Raw genomic sequence first — 16,988 nt, 5'->3', positions numbered from 1 at the left:
CATCCAGACCGGCACTTCCCATGATGTACTCTCCATATAAGTTTAAAAAGTAGGGTGACAATATACAACTTTGACATGCTCCTTTTCCAAGTTTGAACCAGTCTGTTGTTCCATATATGGTACTAACTTGCTTCTTGACCTGCATACAGGTTTCTCAGGAGGCAGGTAAGATGGTCTTGTATTCCCATCTCTTTAAGACTTTTCCACAGCTTGTTTTGGTTCACACAGTCAAAGGCTTTAGCATAGTCAATGAAGCAGAAGTGAATGTTTTTCTGGAATTCTCTTGATTTTTCTGTGATCCAACAGATGTTGGCAATTTGATCTCTGGTTCCTCTGCCTTTTCTAAATCCAGCTTGAACATCTGGAAGTTCTTAGTTCACGTACTGTTGAAACCAAGCTTGGAGAATTTTGAACATTACTAGCATGTGAAATGAGTGCAATTGTGCGGTAGTTTGAGCATTCTTTGGCATTGCCCTTCCTTGGGATTGGAATGAAAATTGACCTTTTCCAATCTTGTGGCCACTGCTAAGTTTTCCAAATTTGCTGGTATATTGAGTGCAACACTTTCATAGCATCATCTTTTAGGATTTGAAATAGCTCAGCTGGAATTCTATCACCTCCGCTAGCTTTGTTCATAGTGATGCTTCCTAAGGCCCACTTGATTTCACACTCCAAGATGCCTGTTTCTAGGTGAGTGATCACACCATCGTGGTTACCTGGGTCATTAAGATCTTTTTTGGTATAGTTCTTGTGTGTTTTTGTATAGATCTTGTGTATTCTTGCCACCTCTTCTTAATATCTTCTGCTTCTGCTAGATCCATACCATTTCTGTCTTTTATTGTGTCCATCTTTGCATGAAATGTTCCCTTGGTATCTCTGATTTTTTTGAAGAGATCTCTAGTCTTTCCCATTCTATTGTTTTCCTCTCTTTCTTTGCATTGTTCACTGAGGAAGGCTTTCTTATCTCTCCTTGCTATTCTCTGGAACTCTGCATTCAGATGGATATATCTTTCCTTTTCTCCTTTACCTTTCACTTCTCTTCTTTTCTCAGCTATTTGTAAGGCCTCCTCAGACAATCATTTTGCTTTTTTGCATTTCTTTTTCCTGGGGATGCTCTTGATCACTGCCTCCTGTATAGTGTAGACGAACCTCTGTCCATAGTTCTTCAGACACTCTGTCAGATCTAATCCCTTGAATCTATTTCTCACTTCCACTGTATAATTGTAAGGGATTTGATTTAGGTCATACCTGAATGGTCTAGTGGTTTTTCCCTACTTTCTTTAAGTTAAGTCTGAATTTGGCAATAAGGAGTTCATGATCTGAGCCACAGTCAGCTCCCAGTCTTGTTTTTGATGACTGTATAAGCTTCTCCATCTTTGGCTGCAAATAATATAATCAGTCTGATTTCAGTACTGACCATCTGGTGACGTCCTTGTGTACAGTCTTCTCTTGTGTTGTTGGAAGAGGGTGTTTGCTGTGACCAGGGCGTTCTCTTGGCAAAACTCTGTTAGCCTTTGATCTGCTTCATTTTGTACTCCAATGCCAAACTTGTTACTTCAAGTATCTCTTGACTTCATACTTTTGCATTCCAGTCCCCTATGATGAAAAGGATATCTTTTTTTGGTGTTAGTTCTAGAAGGTCTTGTAGGTCCTCATAGAAACGTTCAACTTCAGCTTCTTTGGCATTACTGATTGGGGCATAGACTTGGATTACAGTGATATTGAATGGTTTGCCTTGGGAAAGAACAGAGATCATTCTATCATTTTTGAGATTGCACCCAAGTACTGCATTTCGAACTCTTGTGGACTGTGAGGGTTACTCCATTTCTTCTAAGGGATTTTTTCCCCACAGGAGTAGATATTATGGTTATCTGAATAAAATTCACCCATTCCGGTCCATTTTAGTTCACTGATTCCTAAAATGTCGGTGATCACTCTTGCCATCTCCTGTTTGACCACTTCCAATTTACCTTGATTGAGGGACCTAACATTCCAGGTTCCTATGCAATATTATTCTTTACAGCATCAGACTTTACTTTCACCACCAGAGACATCCACAATGGGGCATTGTTTCCCTTTTGGCTCAGCCTCTTCATTCCTTCTGGAGCTATTTCTCTGCTCTTCTCCAGTAGCATGTTGGGCACTACCAACCTGGGGAGTTTATCTTTCAGTGTCATATCTTTTCATGAGGCAAGAAGGCTGAAATGGTTTGCCATTCCCTTCTTCAGTGGACCACGTTTTGTCAGAACTGTCCACCATGACCCGTCTGTCTCGGGTGGTCCTACACGTAATGGCTCATGGTTTCATTGAGTTAGATGAGGCTGTGACCCATGTGATCAGTTCAGTTAGTTTCCTGTGACTGTGGCTTTCACTCTTTCCACCCTTGAGGGATGAGGACTACAGGCTCGTGGAAACTTTCTGATGTGAGGGACTGGCTGCGGGGAAAACTTGGTCTTGCCCTAATGGGCAATGCCATGCTCAGTAAGTCTTTAATCCAATTTTCTGCTGATGGATGGGGCTGTGTTCCCTCCCTGTAGTTTGGCCTGAGGTCAAACTATGGTAGGGATAATGGCAGTAATGGTGACCTCCTTCAAAAGGACTTATGTCAGCATACCACAGCTCCCAGGACTGTTGTATTCAGTGACGCCTCTGCTGGAGACTCCCGGACACTCACAGGCAAGTCTGGCTCAGTCTCTTGTGGGGTCACTGCTCCTTTCCCTGGGTCCTAGTGCACACAAGGTTTTGTTGTGTCCTCCAAGAGTCTGTTTCCTCAGTCCTGGGGAAGTTCTATAATCAAATCCCACTGGTCTTCAAAGTCAGATTCCCTGGGGGTTCTCCCTTTGCTTGATCCCCAGGTTTGGAAATCTGTTGATTTCCAACAGATTTCTGCAACAGTGCACGAACTTCTTTGGTATAATTGTGCTCCAGTTTGTGGGTCGTCTGCAGCGGCTCTATTGTGGGGCTAACGGCGACCTCCTCCAAGGGCACTTCTGCCACACAGCACGCCTCCCAGGTCTGCTGCAGCCAGAGCCCCTGTCCCTCTGGCAGGTTACATCATCTAATAAAATTTCTGGGGAGGGGGAACAGTACTAATTTACTGTTTTTCAAAAAAGTATGTTTATGTGGTCGGGGATTGGAAGGTTCTTAGAAAAAATTAAAATAGTTAAACTGGAGATATCTCTCCTACCCACACAATGCCTGAGCAGCTTTAAGTCCTCAGTAAGTGACAGCTGTCAGGAATATGATGCCACTGTGGGCTGTTCCTTCCCTTCCTTCCTCTGTCACTCCTTCCTTCCCCTCCCCCTTCCTTTCTTTTTAAAAGGTGTTCCTTCATGTTCTTGTTAATTCACATCTTAGAAACCTAAAAGACAATAAGGGAATTAACATGTTATGTTTCCTTTTCATCCAGATATTAAAATTGATTAAGTCTTGTTTTGCTTTTTGCTTCAGCTATCAGGAAGCAGGGAACTAAATTTAATACTCCGTACACTAATTCTATTAGCCCAGATTTCTGTAATATTTGTTTTCCTCTCTGTGTCTTTTATTTTATGTTTCATTAGGTTTTCCACTATGTCTCTTATAAATCTTCTGAAAATAAGGGTCCAAATTACAATAATGACTTCTAAAAACAGTCTGTTCTTGTTGGCCAGGCTCCACAAAAAGAAGAGTTTATGAAACCACCTGCCTGTTTTAAATTATTTCTTCTCTCCCTGTGTTTTTCCCACTTCTCAAGACACAAGTAAAACTAGAGGATTCCTGTTTGCCCTTAGTGACGGTCTCCTTTGCCAGCTAGCCCATGCCCCCTCCTACCCCACACTCCACACTCGTCCCCTGCCCCTCTCTCCCTAGGTCCTACAGCCTAGCCTCATGAGTCGTTTTGCAAGGCTACAGCACTTCCAAAGGCACACAGACCACCCTCCAGTGGGATTACTCACCAATGTTCCAGCTGCTTCAGACTTCCTCTGCAATGAAAAAGAGAACAAACAGGATGTGTTTACAATCAAGCCTTGTTTTGGGGCTAATTGCCTGCACACCATCCCCTCTTTTATTCACTATCAGGAAAGCTTGCACTTTTTGTTCATAATATTTATCAGCTTGTGCTTCCATATTGCGTGATCCTCTCCCTTAATAGACTTGAGGTCCAAATGTAGACTTCCTCCCTCACTGGACCTCTGGGCCAGAAGGTGTCGGGGGAGATGGCTGGGCAGATGGATGATATAACGAGTGGAGGTACTGGAAGGACAGAACGTGGAGAGAACTAGCATTCAGCCACCACCTACAACGTGCAGGCATTGCTGGTGCTTTATATACACTGTCTAATCCTCAGCAAATTTTTTTTTTTAAGATTTATTTTATTTTTGGCTATGTTGAGTCTTCCCAGCTGCACGTGGGCTTTCTCTAGTTGTGGGAAGTGGGGGCTACTCTTCCCTGGAGTATGCAGGCCTCTCACAGAGGTGGTTTCACAGCATGGGCTGTGGGTGCACGGGCTTCAGCAGTTGCGGGTCTCAGGCCTTAGAGTGTGGGCTCGGTAATTGTGGTCCATGGGCTTAGTTAGTTAGTTGCTCCACAGCATGTGGGATCTTCCTGGATCAGGGATTGAACCTGTGTCCTTTGTATTGGCAGGTGGATTCTTGACCACTAGCCACCAGGGAAGCCCTTTTATTTTTTTTATTGAGATGTGATTTATATAAAATTGACTCATTTAAACTGTACAAGATGGTGGGTGTTATGCAACTATCACCGCTGATTCTAGAAATTTTCATCACCCCCCAAAAAAACCCTGTGACTTTTAGTGATATTAATTCCAAATTCCCCTCTCTTCCCAGCCCCAGAGAATTACTAAAATTTCTGTCTCTGTGGATTTGCCTATTCTGAACATTTTATACAAATCAGATCATACAATATCTAGTCTTTTTTATCTGGCTCCTCTCACTTAACAATGGTTTCCTCCACATTGTAGCAATTACCAGTACTTCATTTCTTTTTATGGCTGAAGAATAACTCAGTGTATGGATATACACATTTTGTCATTCAGTCATCTGTAGATGCATGACTCTTAAAACTACTGTGAACATTTGCACACAGAGTTTTCAATTTTGATGAAATCCAGTTTATTTCTTTTTTTTTCCTTTTGGTACTTGTGTCAAATGTCAAATATAAGAAATCATTGCCTAATCCAAGGTCTTCTCTAGGAGTTTTATAATTTTATATGTTATATTTAGGTCTTTGATCCATTTTGAGTTAATTTCTGTATATGATGTGTGGTAGGTGACCCAACTTTATTCTTTTGCATATAAATATCTGGTTATCCCAGCACCATTTATTGAAAAGAGTATTCTTTTCCCCATTAAATGGTCTTCGCACCCTTGTTGAAAAATCAGTCGTATATGCTTGATTTTATTTCTGGACTCTCTGTTTTATCCCATTGTCTATCCTTATGCCAGTACCACACTGACTTTGATCATTGTACCTTTCTAGTAAGTTTTGAAATCAGGACATGTGTGTCCTCCAACTTTGTTTTTCTTTAAGATTACTTTGGCTATTCCAGGTCTCTTGCACTTCCAAATGACAAGCTGATCCTAAAATCAAGCCTTGGATTTTGATAAAAATTGCATTAAGTCTGTAGACCAGTTTGTGGAGTATTGCCATCTCAACAACATTAAGTCCTCTGATCCATGAACATGGATATTCCCATTTATTTAGGCCTTTAAACATGTTTTTTTCATTTTCACATACAAGTTTTACTTTTTTATTAAATTTATTCCTAAGTATTGTATTCTTTTTGTTGCTATCATAAATGAAATTTTTTTTAATGTCATTTTCAGATTGTTCATTGTTAGTGTATACAAATACAGTATATTTTTGTATATTGTTCTTATATTCTGCAACCTTGCTGAAGTTATATATTAGTTTTAATAGTTTTTTAGTGGATTATTTAGGATTTTCCATATACAAAATCATGTCATCTGCTAATAGAGATGGTTTTACTTCCTCTCCAAACCAGATTTCTTTTATTTCTTTTTCTTGCCCAGTTCCCCTGGCTATAATCTCTGGTACAACCTTCAGTAGAAGAGCAGACAGTCTTATCTTATTCCTGAGTACAATCTTGTAAAGTAGGTATTTTTTACAAACGAGGAAAAACCTGCCTCCTACCCCCTAATGAAGGGAAATGAAGCTCAGATGAGGAAACGGATATATGGAGAATCCCAAGGTGACTCTAATCCAAGGGAGCTAGGCTCCCATCACCTGAAGTCCAGGAGCCGTCACATCTGCACCTTCACCTGCTTTTCCTCCTTCCAAAGCAGCTCATCCCTCTGCTCCCCTATTGCTCCTCTCTCCACCAGCAGCCTCCCCTGTTATTCCAAGACCCAGCCTCAGTACTGCCTTCCATGGGAAGGCCACACCTAGCTCCCCGGGCTGGACCAGGGCTCTCTCCCCTGTAAACCCTGAGAGTGCAGGGGGACGCAGGACACCCTTCTATCACAGACAGCCTCTGCCATGTAGGTCTGTCCATGCCTCATCACATGCCAGCCTGCAACCCTCCACTACCCTTGGGCTCTGGGACAGGAGCTGTGTTTGACTGGTCTTGGTGTCCCCACCCTTGGCCAGGGGACACACCTCAGGCAACTGGCAGAGAGGAAGCCTCGGCTCCCTGGGGTAGAGAGAATTACCTTTTCCGTCGGCCTTATAGTCATCAGGGAGCAGCTTGTCCTGACGGTAGCCCAGCACGAAGGCCAAGAAGGAGAGGATGAGAGCGTCTCCAATGCTGAGGATGGCAAGCATGAAGGCCCAGCGGATGGTGCAGTGCCCCAGCGTGTATTTGCCTGTCTGCTCCCCACACATGCGCCGGACCTCACTTGAGTCCCAGCCGTCTGGGTAGACCAGGCAGCCGATCATCAGGCCTGTGGCTGAGGTGGCGGGGGGGGGGGGGGGGGGCGGTGGGTGCAGATGGTGTCAGGCTAGGGAAGCACAGTCTGCTCCCTCCCCCTGTGCACTGTGGTCACCTTGCCGCCTCCCTTCCTGAAGTCATCTGCCCCTGGGAGCCATTGGTCAGGGGCGAAGGCTCAGAGCAGGACTTCTCAGCCCCAGGAGGTTCTGCCAGGACACCCTGTAGTCCTGCCAGGCCCTCAGCTGTGCCCCTCACTTTGAACTTGATGAGGCACCGGCTTCAAAGTCCTCCCAAAATCCAATTCCAGCCCAGAGAACTCATCACTCCTAAGATGTAATTTTGTTCAAACCTCAGCATCTCTGAAATAAGTGTAATAACAAAACTTTAGGCTATAACTTGATTAGAAGCTTTTTTTCCTTTTTACAGCACATCGAATAATGATGTCTCCTACAACTCAGGTATTTTAGATTGAGTACAGGAAGTTTTCCAGCCCCATCTCTGGCTGTTTCCTTCATGAACCTTCCATTTAAGCAAATAGGATCTCCACACCTTTACCCACTACAGCACAAGGCAGTTGTCCACACCTCTCTGAATGTGTTTAAAATGTTGATTCCTAGGTCAGGGTTGGGCTCAGGAATCCCTTCTTTAAAAGCAGTCTTCCGGGAGACTCTCTCAACAGGAAAAGCTGGGGAACACTAGGGTAGACTGCCTGGATCTCAAGCCCGGCTCTTCGCTACCCAGCTGCGTGACTTGGAGCAAGCTACGTAAGCTTTTGTGCCTCAGTCTTTTCATCTGTAAATTGAGGATAATAGTACCTGCCTGTTTGGATTCAGTGAGGCTCAAATCAGCTTATACTGGAGAAGTGCTCAGAAGAGTGCCTGACGCACAGTTGGCATTTTCCGAGTGACAGCCTGTGTGCCACGCTGTGCTCTCATTGATTTAGTATCGACAGCCAAGCATTTCTTCTTCCCCACCTCCCCTCCACTTTTCCCACCAAACTTCCACCCCACCTTAGCCACCCAGACAGGTGCATATTCCTGGGATGTGCCCGGGGCAACCTCTGGGACCACCATCAGGCAGACACGGGGCACCTCCCTTATCTGTGCCGCAGTCCCACCCCGGCCCTCCTTTCACAGGACCCGAGGCTCTTTAGCCCCAAAGCTGTGCCCTACTCGGGAGACCCATGGAGAAGCACCTCACAGCACCCAAAGTCACTGCCTGGGGCTCAGCTTGTTCTTGCAAGGAAGGTCAGCAGATCAAACAAAAGCACAGCAAAGTATAAAGATCAATATACCAGATCCTACCTTCCCACCTAGATGAACGCCTGCTTTGTTTTTTTCTAGGAGGAGCTGATTTATTAATACAGACTTCTCTTACAGATCACAAAATACTTTATATACCATTTTTCTGTCAATCCTTACAACAGTTCTGTGAAGTAGACCATGTGTTAATATCCCATTTTACAGACTAGAAAACTGAGGTCCCAGAGAAACCAAGGGAGTTACCCAGTCCTTTCGCTACGGCAGAGCCAAGACCTGCACCCACAACTCCTGACTTTCTTGGCTTCAAAGTTAATTCCCCCAGACTCCCAGACAAACATCTCTCCAAAGAGCTGAATGTATTTAGCGGTGACATTTCAGACTCAGGGACAAACAGGAAGATACTCAGGGTGGTTACCCTAGGGGTGACCCTCCCTGAACCCTTTGATAAAACCTGTGGCCTCCCCTACTTGTGTGATGAGTCCTCTGGTAACTGGCACAGTCCCCTTCTCCTATAGCACCTCCCTATAGTGGTTTCAGAAAAGAGCCCAGGATCTCTGACTTGGAAACAGGTTGTTTCTATGGGTGCCACAGTGCTCTATGAGCACCCCACCCATCCACCTAGTAAGGAGATCCACCCCACTGCAGTGTCTCCGGGCTCTAAACAGAGGCCAGCGTGGTATTCTCAAGCAAGTTTACTTACCATTTCTGACTTCCAGTCTCTTGCTGGAAAAATAAGGATAATACCTGACTCAGAGCAGGGTTATGAGGATTAAATGTGATGAAGTGTTTACTGCAGTGTCTGGTATATGGTAAGTGGCCAGTTAATGTTAGTTGTTGCTATTATTATTGGCACTAAGGTCAGATGGAAGCACCCTCAATGGGTGTCGCTGTCATTAGAGCTGTTCACAAATATTCAAGGAACATAAACGATTATACTTCCTCGCCTCCCTCCCTTGAAGTTGTGTGCAAGTGTGCGTGCATTCTCAGTTGCTCAGTCCAACTCTTTGTGACCCCATGGAGTATAGCCTACCAGGCTCCTCCGTCCATGGAATTTTCCAGGCAAGAATACTGGTGCAGGCTGCCATTTCCTGCTCCAGAGGATTCTCCTGACCCAGGGATCAAACTCATGTCTCCTGCATTGGTAAGCAGATTCTTAACTACTGAGCAACCTGGTAAGTCCCCCTTGATGTTAGGCTAAGTCATAAAGATTCCTTCAGCCAATAAAATGTGAGCAGAGATGCTGTGCACTTTTCCAGGCCAGAGCATTTAACTGCTGTCGGAGACCTTCCAGAGCTCTCTTTCTCTTTGCAGTGATGACAGCCAGATGACAGCTGATGCTCCATCAGCCTGGGCTCTGGAAGGGAACAGTGACAGCAAAACCCTTCACTGATCCTCAACGAGCGTGTACCGTTATCAAGAAATAAACCTTTGTCCTAACCCACGAAGATTTGGGAATTGGGGTATGGCATTCCCACGAAGATGTGGGAATTGGGGATGGGGTGTGGCATCACCCCATCCATCCCTGACTGAAAAAGCTGTTTGGGGTTTTTCACATTTACTGAACACCTACCACATGTCAGGCCTTGTGCAAGATACATTATAGCATCCCATTCCTGCAAGAACCATGTGATGGGGTACTTCTGCCGTCTTTGACATATGAAGTTACCAGCACTCAGAGAGATGCATAACGTGCTCTACTTGTGTTTTTAGGAGCTGGGACCACCCTCGGCCTTCACCTGGCATCCCGAAGCTCAATTAACTTTAAGCAGCAGCTCCTCACTGCCCCACTTTTCCTTCTGCACCCTTCCCTGGTCCTTAATCTTGGCAAGATTAAGCTAACTGGTTTAGGGCTCCTCTAATGGAGGAACCTCTCAGCAGCTGGCTGTGGGACACACCTCCTCCTCATCCCTCCCTTTGCCCCCCCGCCTTTCCCCAGCACCAAAGAATGAAACACAACACCGCCTTTGTTCTCCCCCAACATAAATGTTTCATGGGATGGCACCTGGCCACCTCTGCTATCAGTGTCTTCAGCTCCATGACCCAGACAAGGATCTGACTCAAATGGCCTGGTGATCCCTCCCCCCACCCAGGCCCTCCCAGCACTGCCTGTTCAACAAATGGCTCCTGTTGCAGGAGGTTGGGGGAGTGGGACAGTGCAGAGAATGAGAGAGGGAGGGTGGTGTTTCCAGCATCCCACTGCTCTGGAGGACCAGCTGGCAAGCATGCCAGGGTTCATTCTGCTCCTCTTTGTCACGAAACTGCTAAACCTTCATTCTCCCTTCTCTCTCCCCACTGCCCACCAAGACTTGCCTCATCTCTGCCCCAGCCTCTCCCTCACTGTTTAGAGAGACTACAGAGAAAGGGAGATGGCAGGGGGATTGGGAAAGCAGCTGTGGAACCAGGTCAGTAGCCTGAGTACAAGATTCAGAGTTTGAAGGTTCTGTCTCTCATGACCTGTGTGCCAAAATACAAGGTACCTGCTAGGAGCCTCATCTGTCAAATGGAAGGAAAACCCACCTCACTGGGTCATGATGAGGCTCCTCATCTAGTTCTTGGGACTCACTGCTATAATTCTCCTATTTCCTTGGTTGCCAGGTGATCTATTATAGTCTTGGCTAGGTCTTGTCTTCTCTCAGCCCCAGATCCCTCATTTATAGTTGAGGGGAGGACTCTCTAGCTCTCCAGAGCTCCCTCCAACTCTGACTGTCCTAAGTTTATGTGTTTGGTTGTCTGGGATTCAGTTCCCTGTTCCATTCCCCCTGCTAAGGATAACACTGCTTCTCATTCTAACCAGTGATGTCAAGATGATTTCACTCTAGTCTGCAGTCCCCAACAAGGCTCCTGGACATCTCCCTAGTATGGACAGTCTGTATGTGGTGCTTGGAGTGAGGAGGGACCAAGGACTGCAGGACAAGGTCTTATGTGGGCAACCCTTCCTGGGCTCTAGAGGACAGCAGGACCAGCTGACCCCAGAACCCAGATGCCTGTCTATAGCCAGAAGCAGGAAGAGAGGGTCAGAGAAGGCCTTGCCTCTGAACACCACAAGTAGCCACCCATTCCACATAGTTCTAAAAGACCCTACTTCCCTTCCCCACCACAAAATATCACCTCCATTCACTGCCTCAAGTGCTCACACGCTGTATCAAGGATGGAAGCCTGGAATTAGGGAACAAAGACCTTCACTCTACCATGAGTGATTTGCTCCTGGGCAAGTCACTTCCCCTCTCTGGACCTCAGTTCCTGATCTGTAAGATGAGAGAGTTGAACCATTTTATCTTTAAGGTCTTTTTGGTCTCAGCCATCCTAAGACTTGTTACTCTTCAGAAGCATCTGAAGAGCACAGAGTACGGCTGGGCTATACAGGACAACAGCTGAGTCAGAGACTCAGCAACTCCAGGGAAGGTGGGATCGTACACCTGCTCCTGTGGCCTTGGGGTGGGGCGAGGGGCTCCCTGCCCTCCCACTATCCCTGCTCACCCGCAGCCAGCTGCATCCACGCACAGATCTTGTAGACAGTGGCTGTGTTGCAGACGAAGAACAGGCTGAAGCAGATGATGGAGCCAATGATGAGGAACATGGCCAAGGCCACAAAGAACATGGCCGTCTTGAAGGCTCTAGAAGGGATAGAGGAGAAGTCCAGCGGGCCACCCTTGCAGATAAGCTCAGAAGACAGCACGTTGCCCACGCAGTAGGAGAAAAGACCAAAGTAGCCCGCCTGGGGCGTGTTGACGCTGTCCCCGATCCAGTAGGGTTGGATGAAGAGCACCATGACCAGCACGGAGAAGCAGATGGTGAGTGTGCCCCACATCACGCCCACAGCCCTCGAGTTACGCACGTAGTTGGTGTGGTAGATCTTGGCTGCCTCTTGGGCAGGCAGCAACTTCACCATCGTGAGGGCGCTGGGTCCTGGGGTGGGGACTTGTGGGCTGGAAGTGGCTTTGCGAACGGAAGGAGGCCCAGAAGTGGGTCTCCCCCTCAGCCGGGTGTGGGGAGGAGGCTGAGGTCAGGGAGGATGACCTTGGCTTCTCCAGGGGAAGCTTGTCCAGGGGGCTGTGTCCGCTCTGCTTGAGCCCGCCTGCCTCGGGTCTCGTGCCTCCTCAAACCCGCCAGGGTCCAGGGCCTGCGGGCGCCGCCCTGCCCCGCCCCCTTCCAGCGGAGAGCCCCAGGGAGCTCCGCCCCCTTCGCTCGTCCCGGCTCCGCCCCGCTCCCTCCAACGAGAGCGCAGCTTTCAGCACCGTGGCCAGCGCCTCGGGCCCCGCGGCAGAGGAGAACGCAGAGCTGCCGCCCCACCCACTCCTCAAGCCGGCGCCGGGGAATCAGGGCCTTTCTTCACACTCCGCCGCTGGGCTGGCAAGGACCGAAAGGGCGGGGCTGTGGTTGTCACCTTCCTCTCGCTCGGTGTCCTGTCGCCAAACCACTTCTGGAGCGCAGTCCCCATCCATCCCGTCCTTCCCTGGTTCCCTATATGTCCTCCTGGAACCTCCAATCCTTCGGAGGCCAGCAAAGTCTTCTGGGTCACTGGTTTCTCCTCCCTGTATCATTCAGGGGACAATTACTAAGAGCCTTCTGCATACTGAGCCCTATGTTGGAGGCAAGAACCATATACTAAAAAGGACGGGGCTCCTGATCTCAAGGACAGTGAGGTACTTACATATATGTAAATATATATTTGAAATGCAGACTGATAGTGTGATAATAGAACCGACTACACAAAGAACGGTCCTTATGAGGCTTCTCAGATTTTAACATATGCTTTTTGTTCAATACAATGTCTTTCACCTCTTGTGTATGTTTTTGTTGCATATTTCTTTTTTTATTTACTTTTATAAGTGTAGTTGATTTACAATGTTGTGTTAATTTCTGCTGTCACTCAAGGTACATATGTACATTCTTTTTTATCGTCTTTTCCATTATGGTTTATCCCAGGAAATATATATATACATATCTGTATACATAGATATATATATTTTTTTAATTTACTTATTTGGCTGCACGGGGTCTTAGTTGAGACACGTGGGATCTTTTCGGTGTGGCACATAGAATCTTTAGTTGCAGCATTCAAGCTCTTTGTTTCATCATGCGGGAGCAGGGATCCAACTCAGGCCCCCTGCATTCAGAGAATGGAGTCTTAGCCACTGGACCACCATGGAAGTCCCTATCCCAGGATATTGAATATAGTTTCCTGTTCTGTACAGTAGGACCTTCTTGTTTTTCCATTCTATATAAATAGTTTGCCTCTAGTAACTCCAAATTCCCAGTCCATCCCTCCTCCTCCACACCCTTGCATATTCCTTCCCCCCCACCTTTTTCAAAATACCTGTATTTTTCCTAAATGTATAGGCAAATTCATGATTAATATACATACATAGGAAAATTCAAGAAAGTTAAATAAAAGAACTCATAACCCAAAAATGGGAGCTAAGGACAAACAAGATCATTTTACAAACATTCACTTCAGCTTTAGATAGACCTGAATTTGAGTCAACCACTTGTTAGCTGACTCAAGTTAGATGGTCAATACCGAAATTATATTGATTATATTCTTTCCAGCCAAAGATGGAGAAGCTCTATACAGTCAGCAAAAACAAAACCAGGAGCTGACTGTGGCTCAGATCATGAACTCCTTATTGCCAAATTCAGACTTAACTTAAAGAAAGTAGGGAAAACCACTAGACCATTCAGGTATGACCTAAATCAAATCCCCTACAATTATACAGTGGAAGTGACAAATAGATTCAAGGGATTAGATCTGACAGAGTGCCTGAAGAACTATGGACAGAGGTTTGTGACATTGTACAGGTGGCAGTGATCAAGACCATACCCATGAAAAGGAAATGCAAAAAGGCAAAATGGTTGTCTAAGGAGGTCTTACAAATAGCTGAGAAAAGAAGAGAAGCTAAAGGCAAAGGAGAAAAGGAAAGATATACCTATTTGAATGCAAAGTTCCAACGAATAGCAAGGAGAGATAAGAAAGCCTTCCTCCGTGATCAATACAAAAAAATAGGGGAAAACAATAGATTGGGAAAGAGCTAGAGATTTCTTCAAGAAAATCAGAGATACCAAGGGAGCATTTCATGCAAAGATGGGCACAATAAAGGACAGAAATGGTATGGACCTAACATACCATTAAGAAGATATTAAGAAGAGATGACAAGAATACACAGAAGAACTATACAAAAAAGATCTTCATGACCCAGATAACCATGACAGTGTGATCACTCATCTAGAGCCAGACATCCAGGAATGCAAAGTCAGTTGGCCTTAGGAAGCATCACTATGAACAAAACTAGTGGAGGTGATGGAATTCCAGCTGAGCTATTTCAAATTCTAAAAGATGATGCTGCGAAAGTGCTGCACTCAATATGCCAGCAAATATGGAAAACTCAGCAGTGACCACAAGACTGGAAAAGGTCAATTTTCATTCTAATCCTAAAGAAAGGCAATGCCAAAGAATGTTCAAACTACCACACAATTGTACTCATCTCACATGCCAGTAAAGTAATGCTCAAACTTCTCCAAACCAGGCTTCAACAGTATGTGAACCATGAACTTCCAAGATGTTCAAGCTGGATTTAGAAAAGCCAGAGGAACCAGAGACAAATTGCCAACACCCATTGGATCATCAAAAAAGCAAGAAAGTTCCAGAAAAACATCTATTTCTGTTTTATTGACTACATCAAAACCTTTGTGTGGATCACAATAAACTTTGGAAAATTCTTCAAGAGATGGATTACCAGACCACCTTACTTGCCTCCTGAGAAACCTATATGCAGGTCAAGAAGCAACAGTTAGAACTGGACATGGAACAACAGACTGGTTCCAAATAGGAAAAGGAGTACGTCAAGGCTGTATATTGTCACCCTGCTTATTTAACTTATATGCAGAGTACATCATGAGAAACACTGGGCTGGATGAAGCACAAGCTGGAATCAAGATTGCTGGGAGAAATATCAATAACCTCAGATAGGCAGATGACACCACCCTTATGGCAGAAATAGAAGAACTAAAGAGGCTCTTGATGCAAGTGAAAGAGAAGAGCAAAATATCTAGCTTAAAACTCAACATTCAAAAAACGAAGATCATGGTATCTAGACCCATCACTTCATGCAAATAGATGGGGAAACAATGGAAACAGTTACAGACTTTATTTTTCTGGGCTCCAAGATCACTGCAGATGGTGACTGCAGCCATGAAATTAAAAGATACTTGCTCCTTGAAAGCAAAGTGATGACCAACCTAGACAGCATATTAAAAAGCAGAGACATTACTTTGCCGACAAAGCCTGTCTAGTCAAAGCTATGGTTTTTCCAGTAGTCATGTATGGATGTGAGAGTTGGACTACAAAGAAAGCTGAGCGCTGAAGAATTGATGCTTTTGAACTGTGGTGTTGGCGAAGATTCTTGACAGTTCCTTGGACTGTAAGGAGACCAAACCAGTCAATCCTAAAGGAGATCAGGCCTGAATATTCATTGGAAGGAGTGATGCTAAAGCTGAAACTCCAATCCTTTGGCCACCTGATGTGAAAGATTAACTCATTGGAAAAACCCCGATGCTGGGAAAGATTGAAGGCAGGAGGAGAAGGGGACAACAAAGGATGAGATGGTTGGATGGCATCACTGACTCGATGGATGTGAGTTTGAGCAAGCTCCGGGAGTTGGTGATGGACAAGGAAGCCTGGCGTGCTGCAGTCCACGGGGTCGCAAAGAGCCGGACACGACTGAGGGACTGAACAGAACTTGAACTTGTTAACTAAGGGTTTAGCTTCCTGAGCCTCAGTTTATCATCTATAAGATGAGTATGATAATAGTATCTATCACATATAGGTTAGGTAAAATAACATATGGAAAATGTTTAACCCAGGGCTTCACATATAAAAATACTCAAAAATGGTTATTATTATTACTATCTCTGTTAACATTTTGGTGTATTCCCCTCCTTCTGGACATACTGCTTTATACAGTTGGATAATAATGTATATGCATTTGTGCTCAGTCGTGTTCAACTTTTTGTGACCCCATGAACTATATAGCCTGTAAGGTTCCTCTGTTCATGGGATTTTCCAGACAAGAATACTGGAGTGGGTTGCCATTTCCTTCTCCAGTTTACATTTAGTATCCAATTATTTTCATTTAGCATTTCACCATCAATGTTTTCTCACATTACTAGTTTTTCAAAAACGTGATCTTTAATCTTTATATAATTGTTTAATTATTCTCCTCCTTGGGAGTATTTCGACAGTTTCCCATTTTTTACTATTAAAAAGAACCCTGCCTTAAGCATATTATGCTGTTAACCTGTGTTTCCTCTTAAATTTCTTCAGTTTTGTGACCAGTCCTCACTGTCAGATTGAAAGTTCAACAAGGCATGACCTGTATCTCCACCATCGGGCTGGGAGCTTCTCCAGAGTAGGGGCTGTATGCTCCCCGCTTCAGAAAGGGCACTAACCTGGGGCCAGGCTCTTCAGGACTAGTGGACACCTTTTGGCCTGATCAGCAGAACTTCCCCTGCCTTTGAGAGAAGCCTCTCCTGCTTTCTGAGGTCCTGGTGGGACAGCCATCACAGGGCACATAGACCCTAGAGACAGAACTGAGTGTGGGACCCAAGCTAGGCTATCAGCCTCCACTTAGGGAATCTGAATGGTGGTGGATTAAAATGAGGGAAAATGGTGTTGTTAAGTCAAGCCTTGGCCACATCCTCAACAGATAATCCATGACCTCCTGCTACCAGGAGCTTCAGAGCCACCTGATACCTGTGCCCATCTAAGGTGGCCTTGTTCCTTCAATTCTGTGACCCACTCACTATCTTTCCACTTCCTTCCTTTTTGCTTTTATGGGCTA

The 16,988-nt window shown here is 45.3% G+C and overlaps 1 protein-coding gene across 1 annotated transcript; it reads right to left on the bottom strand.

Annotated features, from left to right (window-relative positions):
• Positions 1 to 6,263: 6,263 nt before the first annotated feature.
• Positions 6,264 to 12,520, bottom strand: LHFPL5 (LHFPL tetraspan subfamily member 5). The gene is made up of 3 exons (XM_043908703.1): positions 11,629 to 12,520; positions 6,550 to 6,908; positions 6,264 to 6,353 (listed from the first exon to the last, which is right to left on the bottom strand). The coding sequence occupies exons 1-3, from the start codon at positions 12,038 to 12,040 to the stop codon at positions 6,264 to 6,266; spliced, it is 861 nt and encodes a 286-aa protein (XP_043764638.1). The 5' UTR covers positions 12,041 to 12,520.
• Positions 12,521 to 16,988: the final 4,468 nt, after the last annotated feature.

The sequence above is a fragment of the Cervus elaphus genome, chromosome 7 (assembly GCF_910594005.1).
Source record: "Cervus elaphus chromosome 7, mCerEla1.1, whole genome shotgun sequence".
In the NCBI taxonomy this organism is placed as follows: Eukaryota; Metazoa; Chordata; class Mammalia; order Artiodactyla; family Cervidae; genus Cervus; species Cervus elaphus.
Note: the sequence above shows the minus strand (reverse complement) of the source record. Positions and strands in the feature narration are given on the sequence as shown.

Bases quoted from the DNA above. Each gene is read 5' to 3' on its own strand.
- LHFPL5 (XM_043908703.1), bottom strand. From the start codon at position 12,040: ATGGTGAAGTTGCTGCCTGCCCAAGAGGCAGCCAAGATCTACCACACC. The intron at 6,909-11,628 runs GTGAGCAGGGAT...CCGCCACCTCAG, and splicing joins GTGGATGCAGCTGGCTGCGG to CCACAGGCCTGATGATCGGC. The intron at 6,354-6,549 runs GTAGTGGAGGGT...TTGGAATAACAG, and splicing joins TCCTGTCCCAGAGCCCAAGG to GGGAGGCTGCTGGTGGAGAG.